Source organism: Strigops habroptila, chromosome 7 (assembly GCF_004027225.2).
Source record: "Strigops habroptila isolate Jane chromosome 7, bStrHab1.2.pri, whole genome shotgun sequence".
Classification (NCBI taxonomy): domain Eukaryota; kingdom Metazoa; phylum Chordata; class Aves; order Psittaciformes; family Psittacidae; genus Strigops; species Strigops habroptila.
Window position 1 is genome coordinate 21,171,679 of NC_044283.2, and position 21,590 is coordinate 21,193,268.

Below are 21,590 nucleotides of genomic sequence, written 5' to 3' on the forward strand. Positions count from 1 at the left end.
CATGTAGTCTGCCTCTCTGGACTCTTTTCTGAAACTACAGGTTTTTAAGTTCAGGTAAGAAATGTCCATTGCGATTTAAATCTGAAAGAGACATGTAAACATCTGAAGACCGTAACTTTGTATGGATTAAATATGAAGAATTGAGTAAATTATACAGGAAGTGTCATCATATTGTGTATGAATTTAAAAGAAGACAACAATGAATTACGTGTTTTCTGAGGTGCCTGAAAAGATCAGTACCCAGTGATTATGCTCGGAGTATTGAATTGAGCCCTTCCGAGAAAATTCCTGAATCTGACCAGTTTTAGGTATCAAAAATGATAGTGAAGGGTATAAGATCATAAACTTGGTGAATAACTTAGGAAACTGTTACAGTATCATATGCCTTAATTTGGAAATGACAGAAGGAAAAAGATTTGAAAGCATTGTTCAATCACTTCATTAAGATATTTACATGACTTAGAAGAAAACATATGTCAATGTGATGAAAAATTATTTCTAGTAGATAGAATTACTGTTTTTCTATCACACAAGTCACTAGTGAGACCTCACCCATAATCCTGTGACAAGTAACTACAAAAACTGAAACTTTAGAAGTCCAGAGAAAGACTGCTGAGACAACTTGAAGATTAAGAAATTCTAGAAATAAAAAAAAAAAAAGAAAAAATTCCGTACAGAAGGATAAAATGAACTTTTATAATTGTGTTTGGGCAAAAACAGGAAGCCAGCAGCTATTTTAAGTGATGACTATTATCCAGTATCAGAGTTATCATCAATATAAACTGACACTCAAAACCCACACAGAACATGCAAGAACATTTCTGAACTGCTGAATAATACTCTAAAGACCACCACCAAAAAACCCAAAAAAAACCAAAACCAAACTTTTTAAATGAGACACAAATTGAGACAAGGATCATGGAGACAAAGACTCTAGATTTTTCCAAGCGGAAGCCTTAAACATTCTAGTTAATAAAGTCATATGGAGGTAAGGAATTACAAAGCAGCAAAACCACAGCAATCCCAGAAATTCAAGTTTGCAAAACAGAGCTTCTTGTGTCTGATTTGTTGATGGGAGGTTTAGTGTAATTTTTAGTTAACTGATTTCTTCAAAGCTTCTGCTGGCCAGTGCATAAGTATTTTTTTTTGCCCTTAGCCACAATTTGGCACCATGAAGAATGGCAAGAGGTTCACTCTCTTCTAAAGCAGAAAACGTACATGACTGTTAAAAACAAGAACGTTGTCTTTGTCAGTAGCGTATTTTCATACCTTTTTTGAAGCCAAACATAAAAGATATCAGGACTGAGTTTGGCTATATAAAATTAACACAAACTTCCAAGTTTGAAAAATTTGGAAGAGCAAAACGAGAGCAGACCTTACTCCTGATGTGTGTCTGCCTTCTCATTGAAAATATTCAGATCCCTAGCACTGTGCATACCCACAAAAATCAGGCTTGAGTCTTCTGAATTTTCATACTCAAAGTATAAAATTTATTAAGAGTTTTTGAGGTGGATTTCACACCTTGCACCATGTGACTGTGTACAACGGTAACAGATGAATACTCTTAGACCCTTATTATCTAACATGTAGTTGCCTCCTCTTACCGAGGACAGAACTGGAAGACTCTTAAGTGAAAAAAAAAAATTACATTTTTTCCTTTTGCTTTGTCTTCTTTATTTGATACATGGAAGTGTAAAGGTAGTAGTCAACTGCAGCTCAGGTGTTTTGAAGTTAAGAAAGCCTGTACTGACTTCACTTAGCTGAGTGAAATATTATCCTGATGAGATAAACACTGATTTGCCTCCATTCATTCTGGACACATTTATTTCCCTTCCAGTCCAAATCAGATAATGTTGTCCCAAATATTAGTACTTTTCATCTGTGAAAGGACAGATATTGTTTAAATAATTTTAGTTTACATTTATTGTATTCACAGTATATAAAAATATACTCTGAAATGAACAGAAAAAGACAGACATTAAAACACCACCTCTCCTCACCCCCTTTCCATGTTCCTTACCTCCCAACTCCTCCCTCCAACCCAAAGGCACATGGAAAATTGGTGGGGGTTACAGTCACCATCTCTCCCTGTGCTTCTCCTCTGCTCCGGTGTGGGTGCACCATGGGCTCTGGCCCTTTTGGAATAACCACCTATGCTAGCACAGACTCTCCACAGGCTGAATAGGAATGCCATGGAGCACCTTCTCTTTTTCTGACCCTGGTGTTCGCACTGCTGTTTCTCACTCTTTCTTTGCTGTTCTTCTCCCTGTTCAGCACTTCTCCTTGATAAACATCAGGCACCACCAGTCAGGCTGACAGGCTCAGCTGTGTCCTGTGGTGGGTCCACTGTAACCAGCTGGAACTGGCTGTGTCCTCCCAACAGCTGCCCCTGCAACCCTTCCACAGCCAACACCTCACCAAGTAAACCCAACACACTTAATGCGGGGGAAGCTTAGCACAGAACATTGCGTACAAGCTGTTTAACGAACAAGACAGAAGCACAGGAGGCAACAAGGACAAGAACCTAGGTCTCCTTTTAACTGAAAGTTTTGACTGTGAGATGGTAAAAACACATTTTCTATTCAAGGCGTGGAGTTAGCTTCAAGTTCCAGCTACCCAAAAATCACACCCATCAATAAGTTGTGCCACCCCACCCAGCAGGTGTGGAGGAGCTGATCTTCCACCAGGCTCTGTGCCAGTCATGGGAGAAGCCGCAGGCCCTCCAAAGGGCGAAAACAAAAGAACAATTACTTTTATTGTAAACTTCCCTAAAACAGTGTCAGCAGGAACAAATGTCTTGGCAAGTTCTTATTCTCACAAAGGATCCGAAGTAGAGAAAGAAAAGGAAGGAGAAACAAATAGTCTCACCACCCCGTGAATCCAGCAACGTCTTCTTGGTCAGCAAGCTAAAATGCTTTCAGCTGTGGTCCTTGTAGTACCTTTTGCAGCCCTCCTACCCCACTACTCCAGCCGAACCCAGACCAGAAAAGCACACATTATGCGACAACAGGACATTTTACAGGGTCAGGGGTCTCCTGGACCCTCCCACAGGCGGAGGCTCATGCGCCGGGAGCTGTTCTGGAAGGTTCCAGCCGGTGGCGGGGGGCCAGGTAAACTCCAGCCCCAGGTCACGCTGAGACCCGGCAGGCGCCGCAGCGTCTGTTGTTGTCTCTGGGCGGTTCGTTGCCGGGGCAGTTATCTCCGCGGCCTCAGGGCAGACACCACAGGAAGACCATCCCCCACCTTGGTGGAGCGCGGTCCTGCTCTGCCCCCGGCATCTGCCCGAGCGGCAACGTGCTGCTCACCGCCGGCAGGCTCAGGCCTCGCGCAGGGCCGGCTGCTTTCTGAGGTGCTTTGAGACACGAAAAAAGGGTATTTTGACCGTCACAACGATGCTTGCTTCCGTTTCAGATCTACCGTCAACATGCTTTTAGAAAGATGACTTTGGATCTTAATCAGTGTGCAGTAGCAGACCCATCATAATTTTCCATTGCTGTTTTTCTCCTAGAAACAGAGCACAATTATGGACCATCCTGTCTTTTGTTAAGGAGGTATTATCTACAATTATATAAAGTAGAGGGCGTAATTCAGTTAGCAAGCCTAAAAAATAGATATTTTAGGAGTATTCCAAAATTCTAAAAGCTTAAGCAGATTTCCTTCTGTTTTCAAAACAACCAGAATGAGCATTGCGGTATTTCTGTCATGCCAGGCACTGCTAGTACTCAATCTAAACACCATGGTTACGAGAATCTGCTTTGGAGTTGTAGCTCTGATGCTCAGTATTATTTTCGTTACTGGAAGTACATTATTCCATTAATATATTTCAGAATTCTAAGGGGGGTGGGGGGGAAATGTGCATTTTGTACAGTTCAGCTGACATTACATACCTATCTGGTCAAACAGAAGCTTTCAAGAATGGATCCATATAAATTAAATGTCATAGTTGAATGGAAATGAGGGAGTGGAATGATGTCAGCAACAGTTATGTATTTCTACATACAGTAAACTCTGACAGCTGGCATATTTTAAGGCAAAGTGAGACAAGACAAAAATATACATGACCTATGATTTCTTTTCCTATTAACTGCTTTTGGCAGTATAACTTAGAAAAATAAAATCTTTGCATTTTTGTTAAAAAACAAGGTTATGGGTCATATTTTTACCTTCATTTAATGTTTGCATTCTATTTTCAAGGGAGCTTTAGAGGTTTTTTATTTATTCAAGGCATTATATACTTTGGACGAATTATATTCTTTTTGCAGTGGTTCCTTACATTAGTTTCTGTTTGATTTCCCCTAGGCAGATCTTTGTAAATATTTATCTGAATGTTAAGCAATATTCTAATACAGCTTTCAAAAAGTTCTTTGTCAGTCTTTTCAGACCTTGCTCATAGATAGAGTATTCTTTCTCAAACAGTTGCGATATATGTAATCCTGAAAGCTGCTTTGATTCCTGAAGGAAGCTTGTTGGAGCTTATCAGTGTGGATTTTGAAGATATCTATGACCAACTCTAAACATGATTAGAATCTGCATCTGTATATTTACTAAACCACCTTACTCCTCTAGCCTCAGTAAAAAGTACAATTTTTAGCACTGTGGTAGAACATGCAGCATCCAAGCCTTACTTAGAAAAAAATACCTTACAAAAATTTTAATACTTCTGCTTTTGGAGTAAACCATGACAACTTTATCTTCATACTGGCGTAGATACTCCTTGTACTTGCTGTGATGACTTGCTTTTTGTCAGTGAATTGTCACAATCACTCACAACTTGTAGGGCTATACACCTTTAAATGAAGGTCACTGTACTATTCAAATAATGTAACATTTTGTAGCATCTTAAACTGCTATCTATACTGAATGATAATCAGTGCTTTTAAAGAGAATATCAAACTAGTTCTGTGGGATTAACAATTAGAAAATTTAGAAACTACTTTGATTTTCAACTTTTTTTGTCTTTTTGGGCAAGCAACAGAATAAATGTAAGAGGTAGAAGATTCTATCTTCTGAATAGAAGAAATGCTTTTTTTCTGTGCTTCTGTCATTCAGGTACTATCAGACTTTCATATGACATTATTTCTGATAACTTTAAAATACAACTGGAAGTGCAAATAATACTGTTACACTAGTGCTAACTTTGCAGACACAGAAAAGAATTCTACAGAGGTGTCTGGATAACAAATTAGTTTTAGCCAGTTGGTATTGGAAAGGCTTTCTGTACAAAGAATATAAATTATGTACAATTATTCTATAGGTATGCTATTTCTATATGAAGTCCAGGTTCAGTTTGTAGATTCCTGGATGTACAGAAAATATTTTCAGTGAACACATTGCAATCTCTAACAATGCAATTAACTAATTACTGGGAGCAATTACTTAGAGATGTAAATGTGTACTGTTTTGTGAGTTTGTAAGTTTGCCCTTATAAATATTACATCACATGAAGTCCTATCTCGAGGTTATATGGAATAGATTAAAAGAAAATCCAGAATGAATATAGAGATTACTTGTTTCTTTGCTTTTAGATATTTTAGGCTGTGGTATAAAATATTTTGTATAGATCTCAGAATATGCTAATATTCATTACTTGTATTATGTATCTTGTAATTTTCTTTCAATATTTTGTTCCAATAACCTTCACTGAAACATTTTCAGCAGCAACTAAAACTGATTTAAAACACAGAATGTATTCAACAAAACCCCTGAAAGCTACGTGATGTGAAAATATGTAAAAATTCTCTTTTTACATATTTTCACAGTGTGGTTTAATCATTAGAGTAAATTGAATAGATTACAATAGAATAATGAAATAATCTAAATTCTTAGGATTAAAGTTATAGAACTAAAAAAGGATTGATTGAGCACTGAAGATTTGGATAGCAAATGTCTTCTGTTTTGCAAGACTAATATCGAGACGGAGAGATTTCAGAGGAGGAAATTAAAGTAAAGCAGAACTGGATTTTTCTAACAAAGACAAAACAAAAGGAGTAAATCATGCAAAACCAAAAAAAAAAAAAAAAGCTATTTTTACAAGTAAATAAGGAATTAATTAATGGGTAAGAACATCCTAATGCTTTGCTTAACACTTAATTGAGAAACAGCTGAATTCTTTACTTTGATGGGGAGTCAGAACTTTTTGGAGGACATGGTTAAATGATGTAGGCATCTGGAACAAAAAAATTGCACGTAAACCTTTATTATTTACCATAAGATACAGGTTCTGCTGGTAAAATTGTAACAATAATAATTGACAAATGCAGCAAGGCACACATGCCATTCAAACACACATTATTAACACTTATTGATTTATGAAAGTAAGTTCTGAACACTCTGTTCCTTGGCCTGTCAGGATTTTCTCTGTGATCCTGTCCAAGATACCTAATCTTTTCAAATTTTTACAGGTATAAAGCATCAAGTCAAAACATATCTAGGTGTTTAATATTTCATGTATTCATCAGTACATGGGAGATGCACAGTAGTAGAACTGACAGGCACAGTTAGAGTAATACGAATAAAAGTTTTGTTTTAAAATATGTTTTATGTCTAATGTGCTTAGAAAGTTTAAGAAGGGGCATAACATAATAGAATTATTTAAACAAATATTTTTAATATGGAGATTGTACTTTTTAATGAGTGTGTAGTTATAAAATCATTTTGTATTTTTAGTTCCTGTGTGAAAACAAACCAACCATTCCTAAGACCTAAGCAAACAAAACCACAATGACTCTGTCTTTTATCTGTTCCGTTTATTTTTTGGAGGAGCTGGTAGCAACCATAGCATAATATCAGCAAAAATTATAACAGTTAGAAGGAGTTCTAACTGTAACATAATCTCTAATAAGCTATTTAATTTTGTTATATTTTTACTTCTCTTTCTGAAATTCATACATTCAAATTTTCTGCCTAAATCAACTGAAGCTCCACTTTTGAAGACCCTACTGTTTGCAGCTGATCAGCTGATGCTGGGTTGTCATCTATGTGGTCAAATTCACGTGTGAGATGTACTGAAAACAAAAATTTGCTGCCAGGTGTCAAAAACCACATTCCACAAAATACCACTTACCTGTAATGCCAGGCAAAAGGATACTGAAAATCAGAATTAACTGTGGGAACTTTGATTATTATTCAGTAATAAGATGTACTAATAGAATAGAGGGTTTCCAGCATTTCCGAATTTGCTGTTCCTTTCTGTTCCTTGAGACTGGCTTGGCAGAGGCGGAAAGTTTTTTGGGCTATGACATATATTCTAGGCATGAAGATGGCATACACCTTGAAAGTAAAGTTCTTAACTTTTTTTTTTTTTTTTCCTTTGAGTTTCAGAGTGTTGCTGAGTTCACAGAAATTTATTGAGTGGGCAATCTATTCTACATTCCTTTAAGGGACTGAGGGAATGAATGAACTGAATGAAAATAGGAACCTTCTTAAAGCATAGCAAAGAGTTTCCGGGAAACTGAAATATCAGTACACTGATTTATTAGCTTGATTCAAATTTTAAAATATTACAATAGCTGAAGAAGATTCACCTGTGTGAAATTCACTGCACTCCTGCAGCAAAAATATATGGTAGGTTAACATTTTAAGTATATACCAACTTCAGGTGTATACCGACCAATGTGTTATGAAATTACCCCCTCTGAGGACATAATAAGTAACTTATAATGTGTCTCCACAGTACACTCATCACTAATTTTTCACCTTTTATTTCTTTCCTAGCAAGAGGCTGGGTTTACCAAGGAGCAAACTCTTAACATGTGGAGAGCGACCATATGACGCATATATTCCAGTCTAGACATAGATATTCAGCCTCATCTCTGCATTGCAACATATCTGAAGTTACTTTCCAGTACTGCTTCCCTATGTAGTTGTTGAACTATCCTACTTGGATAATGACAGCATACATTTACTTTTCATTATTACTGCTACTAATGTTATTTCCTACATTTAACATATATTGTTTTACTTACAAAGGGAGTTGAAAGAAACCATTTAATCTCTCTTCTACCTAGTCTGATTAAAATGGTTTGTTTGATTCTGTATGAATTTATTTTACCTTTTATTAATATGTACTGGTTTATTCTTCAGTTGAACTTTACATTCGGCATTCTGTCATCATGTTCCCTTGGGAGGTTGTTACTTTTCTGCTCCCACCCCTTGATTTTACACACTCTTGAGCTCTAATTTTTGCTTGCTCTTTTAGGGGGAGGGTTATCACTGGGTTGCATCACTGCCAAAAGAAAATTCTGTTTTCTGTTTTATTGGACATTCAGCTTCTCAGGAAGGGCATAGGGAAAAGTTGAAAATTTTACTATTCCTTGCATGCCACTTTGTGACCTTTTTCTCTACCTTTCCTCATGATCACTTACATTAATACTGAGGAGCGCTGTCAAATCAAGGGATCTCAAAAAGAGTGCTCATCTATATATTCAGTATAAAGCAGGTACTTAATTTCTGTGCTGAAACAGTTAAAATAAATCATTGTCTTTCACAGAAAAAAAAAAATCAAAGTATATGCTACCAAATTAGAATTACCTGCACTGAAAAACTTTGATTGTAAAAATCAGTATTATTGCTTCCTTTTAAGTTTGTATTTACTGGAAGCACGACACCTGAAAGAAAATGTCTTATTTTTTTAAACTCTTCTTTTTAACAAAGGAATGACAGTTAAAAAAAACATTTAGGCCAGAACTAGAAGCTGAAGTATATTCATAAGAGGAAATAAACATGCATTTATTTGTAATTAAAAGAAATGTAGTCTTCTAATGCTAAAATTGTAAGTAATTATATAAGACTAAACTATCCATGGATCTCATCAGGGTGGTAAAAATCATGAAATTCTTGCAGCTCAAAGCTATATTGACCTGAAGTTTTCTGCTGACATAATTTATTCTTTTTTGTTTTGCCTGCTAGAGCTGAACACTTGTCGCTATGTGTAATCCTAGAGCCAAAAAGAATGCACAGCTCCTGTAATACGGTAAGTGTTATCTCCAGTCAGGAAGTCCCTCCTGTGATATAGAAGTGCCAAAAAAAGATGATCTGCAAAGTGAAGACAAGTACATAGAATTCCTGAGTATGTGAAACTGCCAACAAGATAAATTGTTTTTATAGTAAGTGCCTAAAAAACCCATTAGTACCACTTCCACTTGGAAGCTAAAATGGATGCAACATAAGAGCACAGTCTGTTTGTAAAGCAAGCCCATGGCATACAATGACATTGTTGGCAACTGCAGCATAAAGGAGGAAATTGAGAAAAGTTGTCCTGGGTGTGGAGATAACTAATTCAGCACTATTAAAGTGAGCTGCATCTGCAGCTGGATTGAGTTTTACAAACACACACACACAGAGGCACCAAATCCTGAAGCTGCACAGCAGGATCCCAGTGCTCAAGACTATTTGTTCTGAGCTTCTACCCTTTTCCTTATGCAACATATTTTTAAATGAATGAATGTCAGGATGCAACAAATACATTCAGCTTCACTGGATAAATACCTTTGCCTGATTGATGTCTCTGGTAATGGAGTCAGTCCAGAAATAAATAACACTAAACTATGAGAAAGCCTTCTGTTCCCCCTTGGCTTATGTTTCACCTAGCCTTCACAGTGATTTTATCTTTAGACTGTCATTCACGGATAGTTAATGACTAACTAGAAATGAAAATTGAAGACATTATTTTTTAGATAACTTCCAACTGTATTCAGTTTTAACTGTATGAAAAACAACCCCCACACAAATTTTTCTCTATTTGTCTCTGTATCTTTTTGCGAAGGTCCTAGATCACTTGTATAGATAACTTTTATATACATTCATCTATAATTGCTGCTGTTCCAGCTGGTTTTGCTGACAGCTAAGAAAGATGGGATATTGTGTGTGTTTACATTGAAAAGTTAATTTCACAACTAAGAGGGTAAGAAAATTCAAGTTTCACACTGCGGGATTTTTGTAATTTAAAAAAAAAAAAGAAAGGTCTGTTGCAGGATCAGGCCTTTTAGAGAGTTTAATTTGTTTGTTCTCATTACAAGTTTATCACCCAACACAGTTTCTAAAGAATGGGAAATCACATTATACACTTAGTCCCCTAAATCTGTGACTTTTAACTTTGCATTGCTTATGTGAAAAAAAATACTAAATAATCTGGAAGGATCAAATTAATTTCTCTTCTAGATTCTTCCTTTATAAATTGATCAATATTGATCATATGTCCAGCAAAATCATGTTTTTGCTAGATTTTTCTGCATGTTAAGCAAATTCATTATTTCTCTTCAGCTTATAACAAAGTTCTTGCTCAGTTCAGTAGGACCTGAATTACATAGCTTCTCTTTAGTTCCTTGGCATAACAGATATTTCACAACTTTCAACAGATGATTCAGAATTTGACAAAGAATAAAAAAAGGAGCAATGGGCAGATATTTTTTCTGCCATAGAGGAAAAATGTAGATACTCATTCAATGAAAACATGGAAGGAAACCTGGCAAAAATATCAAGAAAAAGAGAGTGAGAGCTGTCTCTCAATGTATCCATTTTTGAGCATATACGTTTCATAATTTTTAATGAGTTTACTTTTCTACAGATCTAAAAGAAAGGAAAAAAACAGTACTCTATTTCACCGATTGTAAGGCTGAAGCAGAGAACATCACTGAGCTTTTAAAAATCACAGAGCAAATCTGCAGTAAAGCCAAGAATACAATCTACTTTAAGTTGTGATAGATACCTATGTTGCTAGATAGATATGATACACATATCTAGAAATATAGATATATTTATATATCAAGAAGTTTTAGCTGGGCCTTATTATGTAGTATGAAATGCATATTCTTTTATGTGTATATAGCTATATATTCATAATTACACTGCTAACATAATGCCATTTTTTAAATCTATATATATTTTTTCATGGCTTCACAGACAATGGCTTCTCAAAGTGTTATTTTTCTTCAAAAAACAAACATGAACACCAAAAGATACAGTCAGCCAGTGTGGAGGAAGTCTGTACCGCAAGTAGCATACTTGCAGTACTAATTCCTTGATTTTGTTGCCTATCTGTCAAGAGATCTTAAACTAGAAGGATTCACACAGCCACACCAGGACACAGGTAGGGATAGTTTGCTCAAGGATCTTCCTGGTTGTCTTGTCTGCCACCTAGTGTCAAGCAAGTTTATGATTTTGAGAGTGTAGGGGGTTTTTGATACTTATTTGATGGTTATGAATCATTTGGAGGTTCACATGAAGGAAACATCTAAAATTCAAGAAAATATTAAATGAAAATTAAAAAAATACATTGGGTTTTAATCCAACATCTTCTGAAGCTGATATTTGATATTCCAAATAGAAATTTTAAAAGGACAAAAAAAAAAAGAAAAGGTTAAAAACTACCAGTCAGCGTGATTTTTATGCCAATTCCAGAACACAGGTGGAGAAAAAGGGGCTTATAGGCATGTTAAAATCAAAGTGGCCTAATTTTAAGGCTGTTGAATACTCCTAGATCTCATTGGCTTCACAGGATTTATGGAGAGCATTTCTATTTCAGAGTAAAAGAAAATAATCTGTGATAAAGATTTACAGTGGGAGTTCTTATTTAGTAACTTATTATTTTATTACAGGGTTGATCAGATTTGATTACGTTTAAGATGCATTTTAAATATTGCACAACAATTAAAATATCTGTTTTGTGGCTTCCTGCAAAAGCAGCAAAGTGATTTGGTGACTCTGGTCCCTATTCCTATAGCAAAACATACATCCCCAGTATTTATTATATAGATGATCTGGTCTCACCTGCTGATAAATTATAAAGAGTTTTATATTCTGGTTGTCTCACAGCTAAGGCACTGAGCTCTGCAATGTCTCAGCCTTTCCCAGATGTAAAGTGTCTTTTTCCTCTTAAAACTTCTGTTTTCTGCCTTTCTCTTGTCCTTATCCAGTTTATAGAAAACTTTTTCAAAACTTGTCTTTTGGGAAGTCCTGAAAAGTTCAGGAAAGAGCAGCATCTGGTCAGAAAATAGCTCGAGGATGTTCAGCTGTAATGTCTAAAGGACTTTCTCTTCGTCTGTAGGAGGCAGCTGCCGAAGTTGATCTTGATCTGATAGAAGGTGCCCACTACAGAAAGCTAGATATGGAGGAGGTCCTTTGGTTGACACATGCCAAAATAGCGGCCATCTTCTGTTTTTCATCAGGTTATTCTAAAAAGTTCGTTAAGAGATAAATTGAATCTTTTGTCATGATCTGTGGCTAAGCTATCCAAAATACTTTATTCACATTTTTGTGAAAAAATCCTTCTCAAAGGACTGGGGCTCCACTTTTTATTTTCGGGTCAGAAGCCCATAGTGGAAACATTCTTTAATTGAGCTTCCAATATATACTTCTTAGGCTTCCAAACACAGAATCAGCCAACCTCAGGACTTGGCACCTGTAAAAATTTCCCTTGTAAGTCTGCAAGCAGAAAGAGTATCCAAAGATTAGGATGCATCTTTGAAAACAAAATGTGATTTAGTTGCACACAGAAGGGGTATTCACTGATGAAAAAGAAATGCATATGCATACTCTTCTGCTTATGCTTGGCATTTCCTTCACATCTAGATGAAGGCACAATTAGCCTTGTCTCCATTTTCTTCTACTGTTAGACCCATTTTTCTGCTGTGTTTCTCAGCTATATTTGCCGTCCGTCTGACTGATTCAGACTATAGTCACTGACAACTTCCCCACATTATATCCTGCAGGATAGATCTGTTATCTGAGTAATTCTTTTGTTTTGGGCTATATTTTTAACTGCTTTAAAGTGGTGAAGTGAGAGTCAGCTTTCCACAGCTGGTATGGTGGCTACTGTGTTCAGATGATTGTCCATCTGCTCCTCAGTCAGTCCTTATAATGCTTTACATCTTTTCGGATTTTCTACATTATGTGTGAAATGCTGTAGGACAAACAAGTCATGGTATAATAGAGTATTATTTAATATCAATAAGTATGTGCTAATTGCCATTACAATTAACAACTGAGAGTAACCTTCCTGAGCTAAAATATTATGCAATTTATTCTATTTTGTTCAAAAGTTTTTCTCAAGAAAGTCATACATTAATTAGAGTAATGAATTTGTCTCTGTTACAATATGAATTGTAATTAAAGTTACAATTTAATATAAGCAGAAGATAATAACACATATAGATAAATACAACATAATTAAAAATAGTTCAACCAGTATGGTGGGAATAAATGTTACTTTGAGGATCTCCAAACATGGAACATTGGCTCACCGAGATAACAACGTGTAGCCCTCTTAATGGAAAGTACTCTTTTAGGAGATTTTATTGCTATCTATCTGACTTGGAAAAAAAATATTCAGTCATCAGCAGAGGATACACATATTTCATGTTTGAAAGTAAACCAACCATAGTATTGCCATAGTTCGATAAGATCTTATTCTACCACAGTTTTAGTTTTTTCTTAGTTGACAATAACTGCAATTGCAGTTGACCAGTAATAGTTGGCAACTATAACAAAGTCAAAAGCAAGGGTAAGGTAAAGACTAAAACAATGTCTCTTGCGTTCAAATGTAGGCAAAGCAGTTGTCTCTGTGCTGTGAGTAAACCCTGGACTGAATCATGCAATGTTCCTAGAAAAGGATGTTAGCAAACATGACTTCAGTTATCTTTGCCTGGCTACACAAAGTGTTCACATAAGAAAGCATATCCATGAATACCTTGAAAGGCTCACTCACAGTATAGCTTCATTAGCCCAGTAAGACCACAGTTGTGACTCTGCAGATTTTAGTTTAGATTTAGTTTGTATCTGTACAGATTTGAAATATGTGTATGGAGGCATTTGCAATCTTCTGCAAAAGTTTTCACAGACATGCCTCAAGAATGGTTTTATTTACTTGTATAATCAGAGAGAGGCTTTTCTTATCCAAATTCCAACAGTTCTGCGTTTTTGCAAATTCTAAAATCAAATTGTTCTAAATGAAGAAATTAGGATACACCCCTAATGAAGACATATAGGATACATCTGTTTAAAAATTCTCCCTCTGAGACATTTTCCTTTTGTTATCTATTTTAGCTACCATTAATAAAAGGAAATTCATATAGGAAAAGGAAATTCATTAGTGTTGTTTTAACGAGTTGCCTTTAACCCAAGAAAGTAAGAAAATTCAAAGATAAGGCTTCCAATTAATCTTTAACTGGTGACATAAAAGCACTGATTTCAAGCCTTAACAACATTGCAATTATGAAGGCACAGGGGGAATGTACTGTGGGCATAGTGAAAGTTTTAATCCAAAATATGTCTGGCTCTTGTGAATTTCTTAAAGCTTTAAAATTTAACATCATTTCTGCGTGTGATATAAACATATGTGTTCTTGACCCACTTCGAAAAACAACCACAGTGAAATACCATTTGCATTAATCATTCAAGAGCTTTGCAAAAAGATTGCATCTCAAGAGATGTCTTTTCCACTGAAGTTTACACTATCCAGCTTGGTTTCATTACATTTTACATATACTGAATTGCAGCTACTTGTTGTTCAGAGGATTGGTTTATGAACTTATTTGCAGTATTTCATTCCAAGTGTATACATTGTCGCTTAATATCCTGAAGATAAATATTAATTTCTATGTATAGTTCTACCCTGACAACAAAAAAAATGTCATTGTAAACTAGTACCTTACAAATTAAATTCTATTTTCCCCCTTTAATCATTATGTAATAAGACTATGAAGATGTTTGTACCCTGTTGAAATAATAAATAGACACAACAGAATTTTTTCACAGTTTTCACTAGATTTTTTATTGATTTTTTAATGGGATTAGGAATCCACACTAGTGGCTCTCAATGCAAGGTTAACACCTAAGATTATTATATATTTGTAGGAGTTACTTTTTCTGTCCATGATATAATGTTATGATATGTTGGAACTACTCCATGGCTGTTATTGGTGCTAATAAGACAGTAGAATTTAAGGAATCATAGTAAATTGATTCTTGAAGCTATATATCTGGATACTAGAATGAGCAAAATTTAGCAGTTCTACACCGTAGTTTCTTCATGGATCTAGCTCTGAAATCCATTGCTCATGAGGAGCAGATTTAAATCAGTGCTGAACATTTTAAAATCCATATTTTCTGCTTATCTGCCTGTTCAATAAAAAGTATAAGGACACTTAGAAATATTGATAATTAAATGTTTGTGCTCAGCCTTAGGAAGCTGCATAATCCTTGATACCGCAACACCTATGTCAGATAAGGAAGATATCCTTGATTCTTGAACTGAATACTAATTCTTTTTTTTTCTTAGTAGAAAATTAGTACAAATCTAAGCTCATAAGATCAGGTGATGCAGAAAAATTTAAATTAAATATGAAAGATGCAAATTGTCAGGCATAAATCTGCACTATTATGCTTGAATTAGTGAAGCTCAGTGCCTTCAAAAGGCTTTCTGAAATGCTAGTTATTGCAATATGATTTGAGTATATTTCATAGGAAGGCCTTTTCCAAAACTGACAGGATTGGTAACATTATCCAGCATTAATGTTTTCAGGTATTTCCTGGACTAAGATATTTTCTACAGACACTTATTAGCCTGCTAAATGATGGCATTTTGATCCACAATTTTCTTTGGAAATAAAGTGGGAGAAGTCCTTTTGTTTTTCTGGAACATAGTAACTATGTATATTGTTTTGATAGTGTTTATATACTCTTGACACCTTTTCTTTGAAATGTTCTAGCATATGCCTATTTTGGAACAGGGTCTTGGAATTTGGCAGGAGGAATGGGGCTTTATGGCAAAGATAGATAGATATCTGAAAAAAAATTCTGCCCAGTCTGGAAAAGTTGTAAGCATGCAAGAATTACTTTTCGTGCTGCTGAGCACTTAGTGTTTACCTAATAAGTTTCTGATTATTTTTTTCTCTAATTGAACATGTTCTTATCACAGCTCCAAGGGTGATCAGACTCTGCATACACCAAAATATGTAGGAAATGAACATCCAGCTCTGAGGTTGGACAGAACAGGGGGATTTTTCCTGCTCTCTGCTGCTCTGGATTAAGCCCCAGTGCTTGAATTAAAAGATGAGAATCTGCTTCTCCTGTACCTGAGTTACCATTTACATCACTGATAAAAAGAAATTATGAAATATTAACTTCTTTGATTCAAATATGTGAAGGATTTGGCCTGGAGAAGACATTGGATTCTACAAAGTCTTCCAGAACTATTGGTGGAAGTGGAGACAGAAACAATCGACTGAGAATTCATGGTGGGTTGACCCTGGCCAACAGTGAAGCCCCCACCCAGTTGCCCAGTCACTCTCCCACCCCAGCAGGATGGGAGAGGGAATCAGAAGGGAGAAAAAAATGAGAATAAACTCATAGGTCACGATAAAGACAATTTAATAAGTGAAGGAAAATAAATGAAAAAAAAATCCCAAAGAAACAAGTGGTGCAAAGGGTCACTTACCACCTCCCACTAGCAGACTAGTGCCCAGCTAGTCTCCAAGCAACGGCTACCTTGGAAAAATTACTCCCCTGCCTGCTAGTTTTATTGCTGAGCATAGCATCATATGGCATGGAATATTCCTTTGGTCGGCTGGGGTCAGCTATCCCAGTCTTGTCCTCTCCCAACACCTTGCCCACCAACATCTGCTCAGTCCCTGTGGGAGCAGAGTGAGAAACAAAGCCCTTGATATTATGCAAGCACCACTCAGCAATTGCTAAAACATTGGTATATTAGCAACACAGTTTTGGTCACAAATCTGAAACACAGCACCATATGGGATGCTGTGAAGGAAGTTGAATCCATCCCAGCCAGACCTCATACAGAACTGTACTGGTCTGACTGGAAACTGCAACAGAGGAAAACCAGAAACAGCAGGGAACAGAGACTGGAACAAGTTGAACAGGGAGACTCTTCAGCATACAAAATGAATAGAACTCACTTCTGTATCTCAATTTGATTTATTTACGAATCATTTTTATTTATTTATTTTATTTTTTCAGAAGAGAGAATTATTTATTTATGTATTGGCTTTTCTGAATTTATGGAATGTTTCATGGATATGTTTCAGTACAATTTCACAAAACCTCTATGAGACAATGGAAAGTCAGGGATAGTTGTCGGGTGGGGAAAAGAAACATAAAATTTAATAAGTATCTATAAATTTAGGATAATCAAATCTGATACTCATTACATGAATTTCAGAGTGCCTTTTATTACCTGGTACTTCACATGTTCAAAACAGATCTCATTTTGATTCCAGCTGCGAATCCTCAACAGTTCAGTCTTCAAGATCTCCAGATATGCTGTTATAAAAAAAAAAATTAGTTTAAATCATTTTCCTAGAACAACAACAACAACAAAAAAATCCTGTCAGAGAAAAAAGTATAATTCCAGTATTCTAAGGATATAGCTGCGCTTTTTTCTTCAATTTTTATGCAGTCAATCTGGAAATGAAATCACGCAGCCTTATTTTAAAATATGAGATATGAGCCATTTGAAGGTAAAAACTTATGACCTAAACTAATCCATATTATATTTCTTCAGTGGAGAATAAATGGAGTCGTGTCTGACATCTTCTGCTTAAATAAAATTGTGGAAATCACTAAAACCCCCAGAGATGATCACTCAACCCCAAAGCATAAGGGATGCTGTGATAGTTGGTCTAAGTAGAAAGACTCAGAGAATACCACACAGTATAAGATATATTGCAGCTGAAAAGAATAAGAGCTGCCCTGCTGAATGATGGTAGTATGAACATAGGACAGTTGGTCAGGATATTCCCATGAAGGCTATAAATTGCTGCCAAACATACTAGCCACATATACACCTGCTGTGTACTGAAGGCTTTTTTTTTTTTGTTTATTTTTTTATCACATTTAAAGACAGTATGTCTCCCTAAATTAGCATCTTTCTTCTGTATTCAGTGTCATCTTTTCTTATATTAATAATGGTACAATCAGTGAAACTGTGCAATAGTATGAACAGATTTGCAGTTACACTACTACACTACTATTAAATGAAAAAAAATGGTACATTTTGAATATCATATCTAGCTCTCATTTTGATTTGCATCTGTTAAAGAATGGTTGTTCAAGTAACAAGAATTAGTTGTACTAAACCCCAAATTCCTGATATTATCAGCTAAGGGTTTGAAAGAATGTTAGAAGCACCTGTATTTTAAATTAAAGCTGATAAACCAGCAAAAGCTCTTGCTCTTGCTGAAGATAATGACCTAAAAAGGGATAACATCACAGTAGAATCAGACAGTGCCATTCAATTGTCTGTTCTGCCATTTGTAAAGAAATGTGCTATTATTTCTTGATTTAAGATTATAAAGAATACTGCTCAGGTAATATTCACTTCTTTTGGAAAGCTTTGCATGCACCTAATCAGATAAACAAGATGCTATCTTCTGAGACTGCTGAAAATCTATTGAACACAACAAATTCCTTTTGTCTTTTTATAAAAGTCAGGCAGTAATCTTTCTCATACTATAAGCATGTTAGCATGGGATTCAAGATCCAAAACTCAAGCCACAAATATAGGTCTCATTGAATTTTAAGATGACTGAAAGAAGAAAGAAATTGCCTACGGTTGTCAATGCTGAAACAGCAGATAATAGGACAAACGTACAATTTATCAAAAGCAGTTTGTTCATAATAAAGAAAAAAGGTAGCCAGCTACTTTGGAGAAAGCAGCCATCCATAACTGGTTCAAGGGATGTACTGATTTTGAAAGTCTATACCTTTAGACAGTAAATGTAATCCTTTTCAACACTGAGAGAGCAGTTATATACTCTATTTATAAAAGATGAACTTTATAATATTTAAAGAACAAAAACAAAGGAAAAAACTAAATTCCCTATGAAATTGTTCAGCGTGTGTATATCATCTGTGTAGGTGGGTGTACTTGAATATAAGATGTTTCTTTACACTTATAAATGAAGCATAATAGCAAGAAATCACTGGAGGATATAAAACAGGGAAGGAAAGCCCAGACTTCAGCTTTAACCAAGACCATGACTCTTTTCTTATGCTAAGAAGAAAATAATGGCACAAATTACATCCTTTTTCTTTCCTGCTCTTCAGAGAACTGATAATCAGAAATGTTGGAGCAATTTTCCTTTGCGCACTACAGATGAGTGCTGAGTGAAATACTCACTGCTGAGGGAAAAATGATTCAAATTTCATGGAGTTTTTACCAACATTTGACCTAGTCAATGGTACTTTTGTCTATTAAAATGCACTTACATAGCATATGTTATTTCTTCAAAAGCTAAGTGTTTTCTTCTAATCTTTGAGGTATTTTAAGCATGGATACAGATAAATTTTAGAAAATGCTACCTTTTCCTTCTCCTAGGTAAGAACTGGTTTTGATTTTCAAATGAAAGACAGATTGCTGCACTAACTACTCTTTGTTTTAACAAAAACAAAGATGTCACAGAACATCAGAAAAGTGTCTGGTATAACCCTTACAGAACACTGAAATATTTCCTGACTTTTTAAAGAAAATTAAGAAATGAACTGTTATGCTATCATTAAAGGCTTTATCCTATGGCTATGAAAGTTGAAAGGATCATTGTTCTTAAAGTTCAGACTCAAATCACTTCCAAAACAGAATAAAGGAAGAACCAAGAAAATTTAAAAAGAGGCTTGAAGAGTGCTTTAAACTGATAGATCTAAATTCTAGGAGGCTATCTTTGTGGGAGGGGTGAGGAAAAATCCAGTTCTCAGAAAAGAACAGGGTTTAAATTTCCTATTTTATCAATGAAGGATGGGTGTCGTTTCTGAAAATCCCCATCACACCATATTAAGTTCAAAAAAATCTCAACAATGTGATTCACTATGTTTAAGTTAGGCAGCTACCTTTCTCCATTGGGCTATTCTTTCTGCTCAGGACCTAATTTGTCTCAGCTTATTCTGAGATAGATACCTAAGGGTGGCTCTTTTAAAGGAGATATAGCAGTGGGGGTTTTAACCATTTGCTTAATACATGTTAGAGCACTTTCTTAGAAATTTGGAGAGGTGGGTTCTGTGCCTGCTTCAGCTGCAAGGGAATTAAACTTATATGTTAAGAAAATACTGAAAGAGCTGAAAGGGAAAGAAGCCTGCCACTTAAAGCTATGGTTTTTTGGTTTGGTTCTTTTTTTTTTTTTCCTTCTTTGTGTAGCCAGAAATGCAAAATCCCTGAGGACAAAGTAGAATAAGATGGAGCTAGACTCTTGTCTGGAAATGATTAAAACTGAAAAATAAATGAAGCCCAAATACTGTCTATTGTAATACATATTTGTTTTATATTAGGCCACCATTGAGGGAGGGGGGGCAATATTTGTTGAAAGTAGACCTTCCTATATGACAATATTTAACCATTTGGAGTCAAATAGCTTCTCTTTCTTGCAGTACCATGTTTCTTCACAGTTCAGCAGAAATGCAAAGGTGGCTTTCCAGAATTTTGAAGATAAGATTTTTTTTTTTTCTGAAGATGATTAAAATCTGTAAAGAAAACTTTCAGGTTTCTCTGACAAGTGCTAAAAGCAGTATGTGATTGTGAAGTGTCTGAACAGCACTACAAACTAAATGATCAGAATTATGGGTGTTTTTTCAGAATGCCCTTGTAGATCTGGGTGCCTGTTTGGTTATGCCTTACTCAAGTAGAGAGATAAGTATGAAACAGATAATTATGTCCACAAAATAAGTACTTTTAAAATATGTGCAAGTGTTCAAGATGTCAGCTACTCTTATACACACATATGGAACAGCTGTTTAGAAATTAGGTAGGACTTCAGGTCCTCTTGATAAAAATTCAGCAGAACCAACATCATTCAGAAACTCACTCTAAAAATACTCACTGGTATTTTTAGCATGAGGAAAGTAACTTCAAGCAAGAGATTAGATTATTTTTCAAAACAAGTATATCTAAATCATACCATATAATGAAAAGTTAGGCACAGAAGGACAAAAGGAAAGGAGGAATAATGCAAGCCCTAGGAAAAAAGAGAATGATTTTATGTGTATTTTAGTGCATTTGGGATAGCTACTTTTTCATCTGCCTATGACTCTACTATGACTGAATTTTTCTAATTCTTTCATCTTTCATTTGATTAAAAACTAGCACTAATGCACAAGACAATGGAAAATGGAACACAGTCCTCAGCACATTTCATTGACTTAGCTAACAAAATGAATATCAAAAATTTAAAGTTATAAAGCATACATTATAAATACACTAAATGGCATTCTTATTCAAGAATTATGAGTAAAAATTTTTAAAACTGCCATCGTTCTACGTTTCTGAGTGTGTGTGAGGCATGATTGCACTGATAAATGGACGCATTCTCCAAAGTCACCAAGTGCATGCATACCCTAATATTCCTTAAGCATAAACTTTTTTAAAATCAGTGCAGGGTTGAAAATGTGTTTTGATGGACTTCATCCAACTCTGATTATTAGTAGTAGTCTCCCTCTGCAAAAATTACTCACCTGGTTAAAAATTCACAAATGCTGGAATGTCAGAAAATGAAAAACGGTGGAATCCAGCCTGTTCCCAGCTAAGGTATAAATCTTCATTACTTGTTAGCACATATCTGATAAGTGCCCTCCCCCCCACACACACAAATATG

General features: G+C 35.5%; 1 protein-coding gene across 19 annotated transcripts in view; it reads right to left on the bottom strand.

The window, feature by feature from the left end:
* Positions 1-21,590, bottom strand: part of LOC115610462 — a 147,774-nt gene that overhangs the window by 97,457 nt on the left and 28,727 nt on the right. For 6 of the 19 annotated variants that reach the window (XM_030492035.1, XM_030492037.1, XM_030492040.1 and 3 more), the window contains 2 exons: positions 17,189-17,274; positions 11,308-12,420 (listed from right to left, as the gene is read on the bottom strand). In XM_030492035.1, the coding sequence (XP_030347895.1) occupies positions 12,328-12,420; positions 17,189-17,274 (179 nt within the window). In that variant the 3' untranslated portion in view covers positions 11,308-12,327. The other 13 variants (XR_003992237.1, XR_003992240.1, XR_003992241.1 and 10 more) reach the window with 5 other exon arrangements.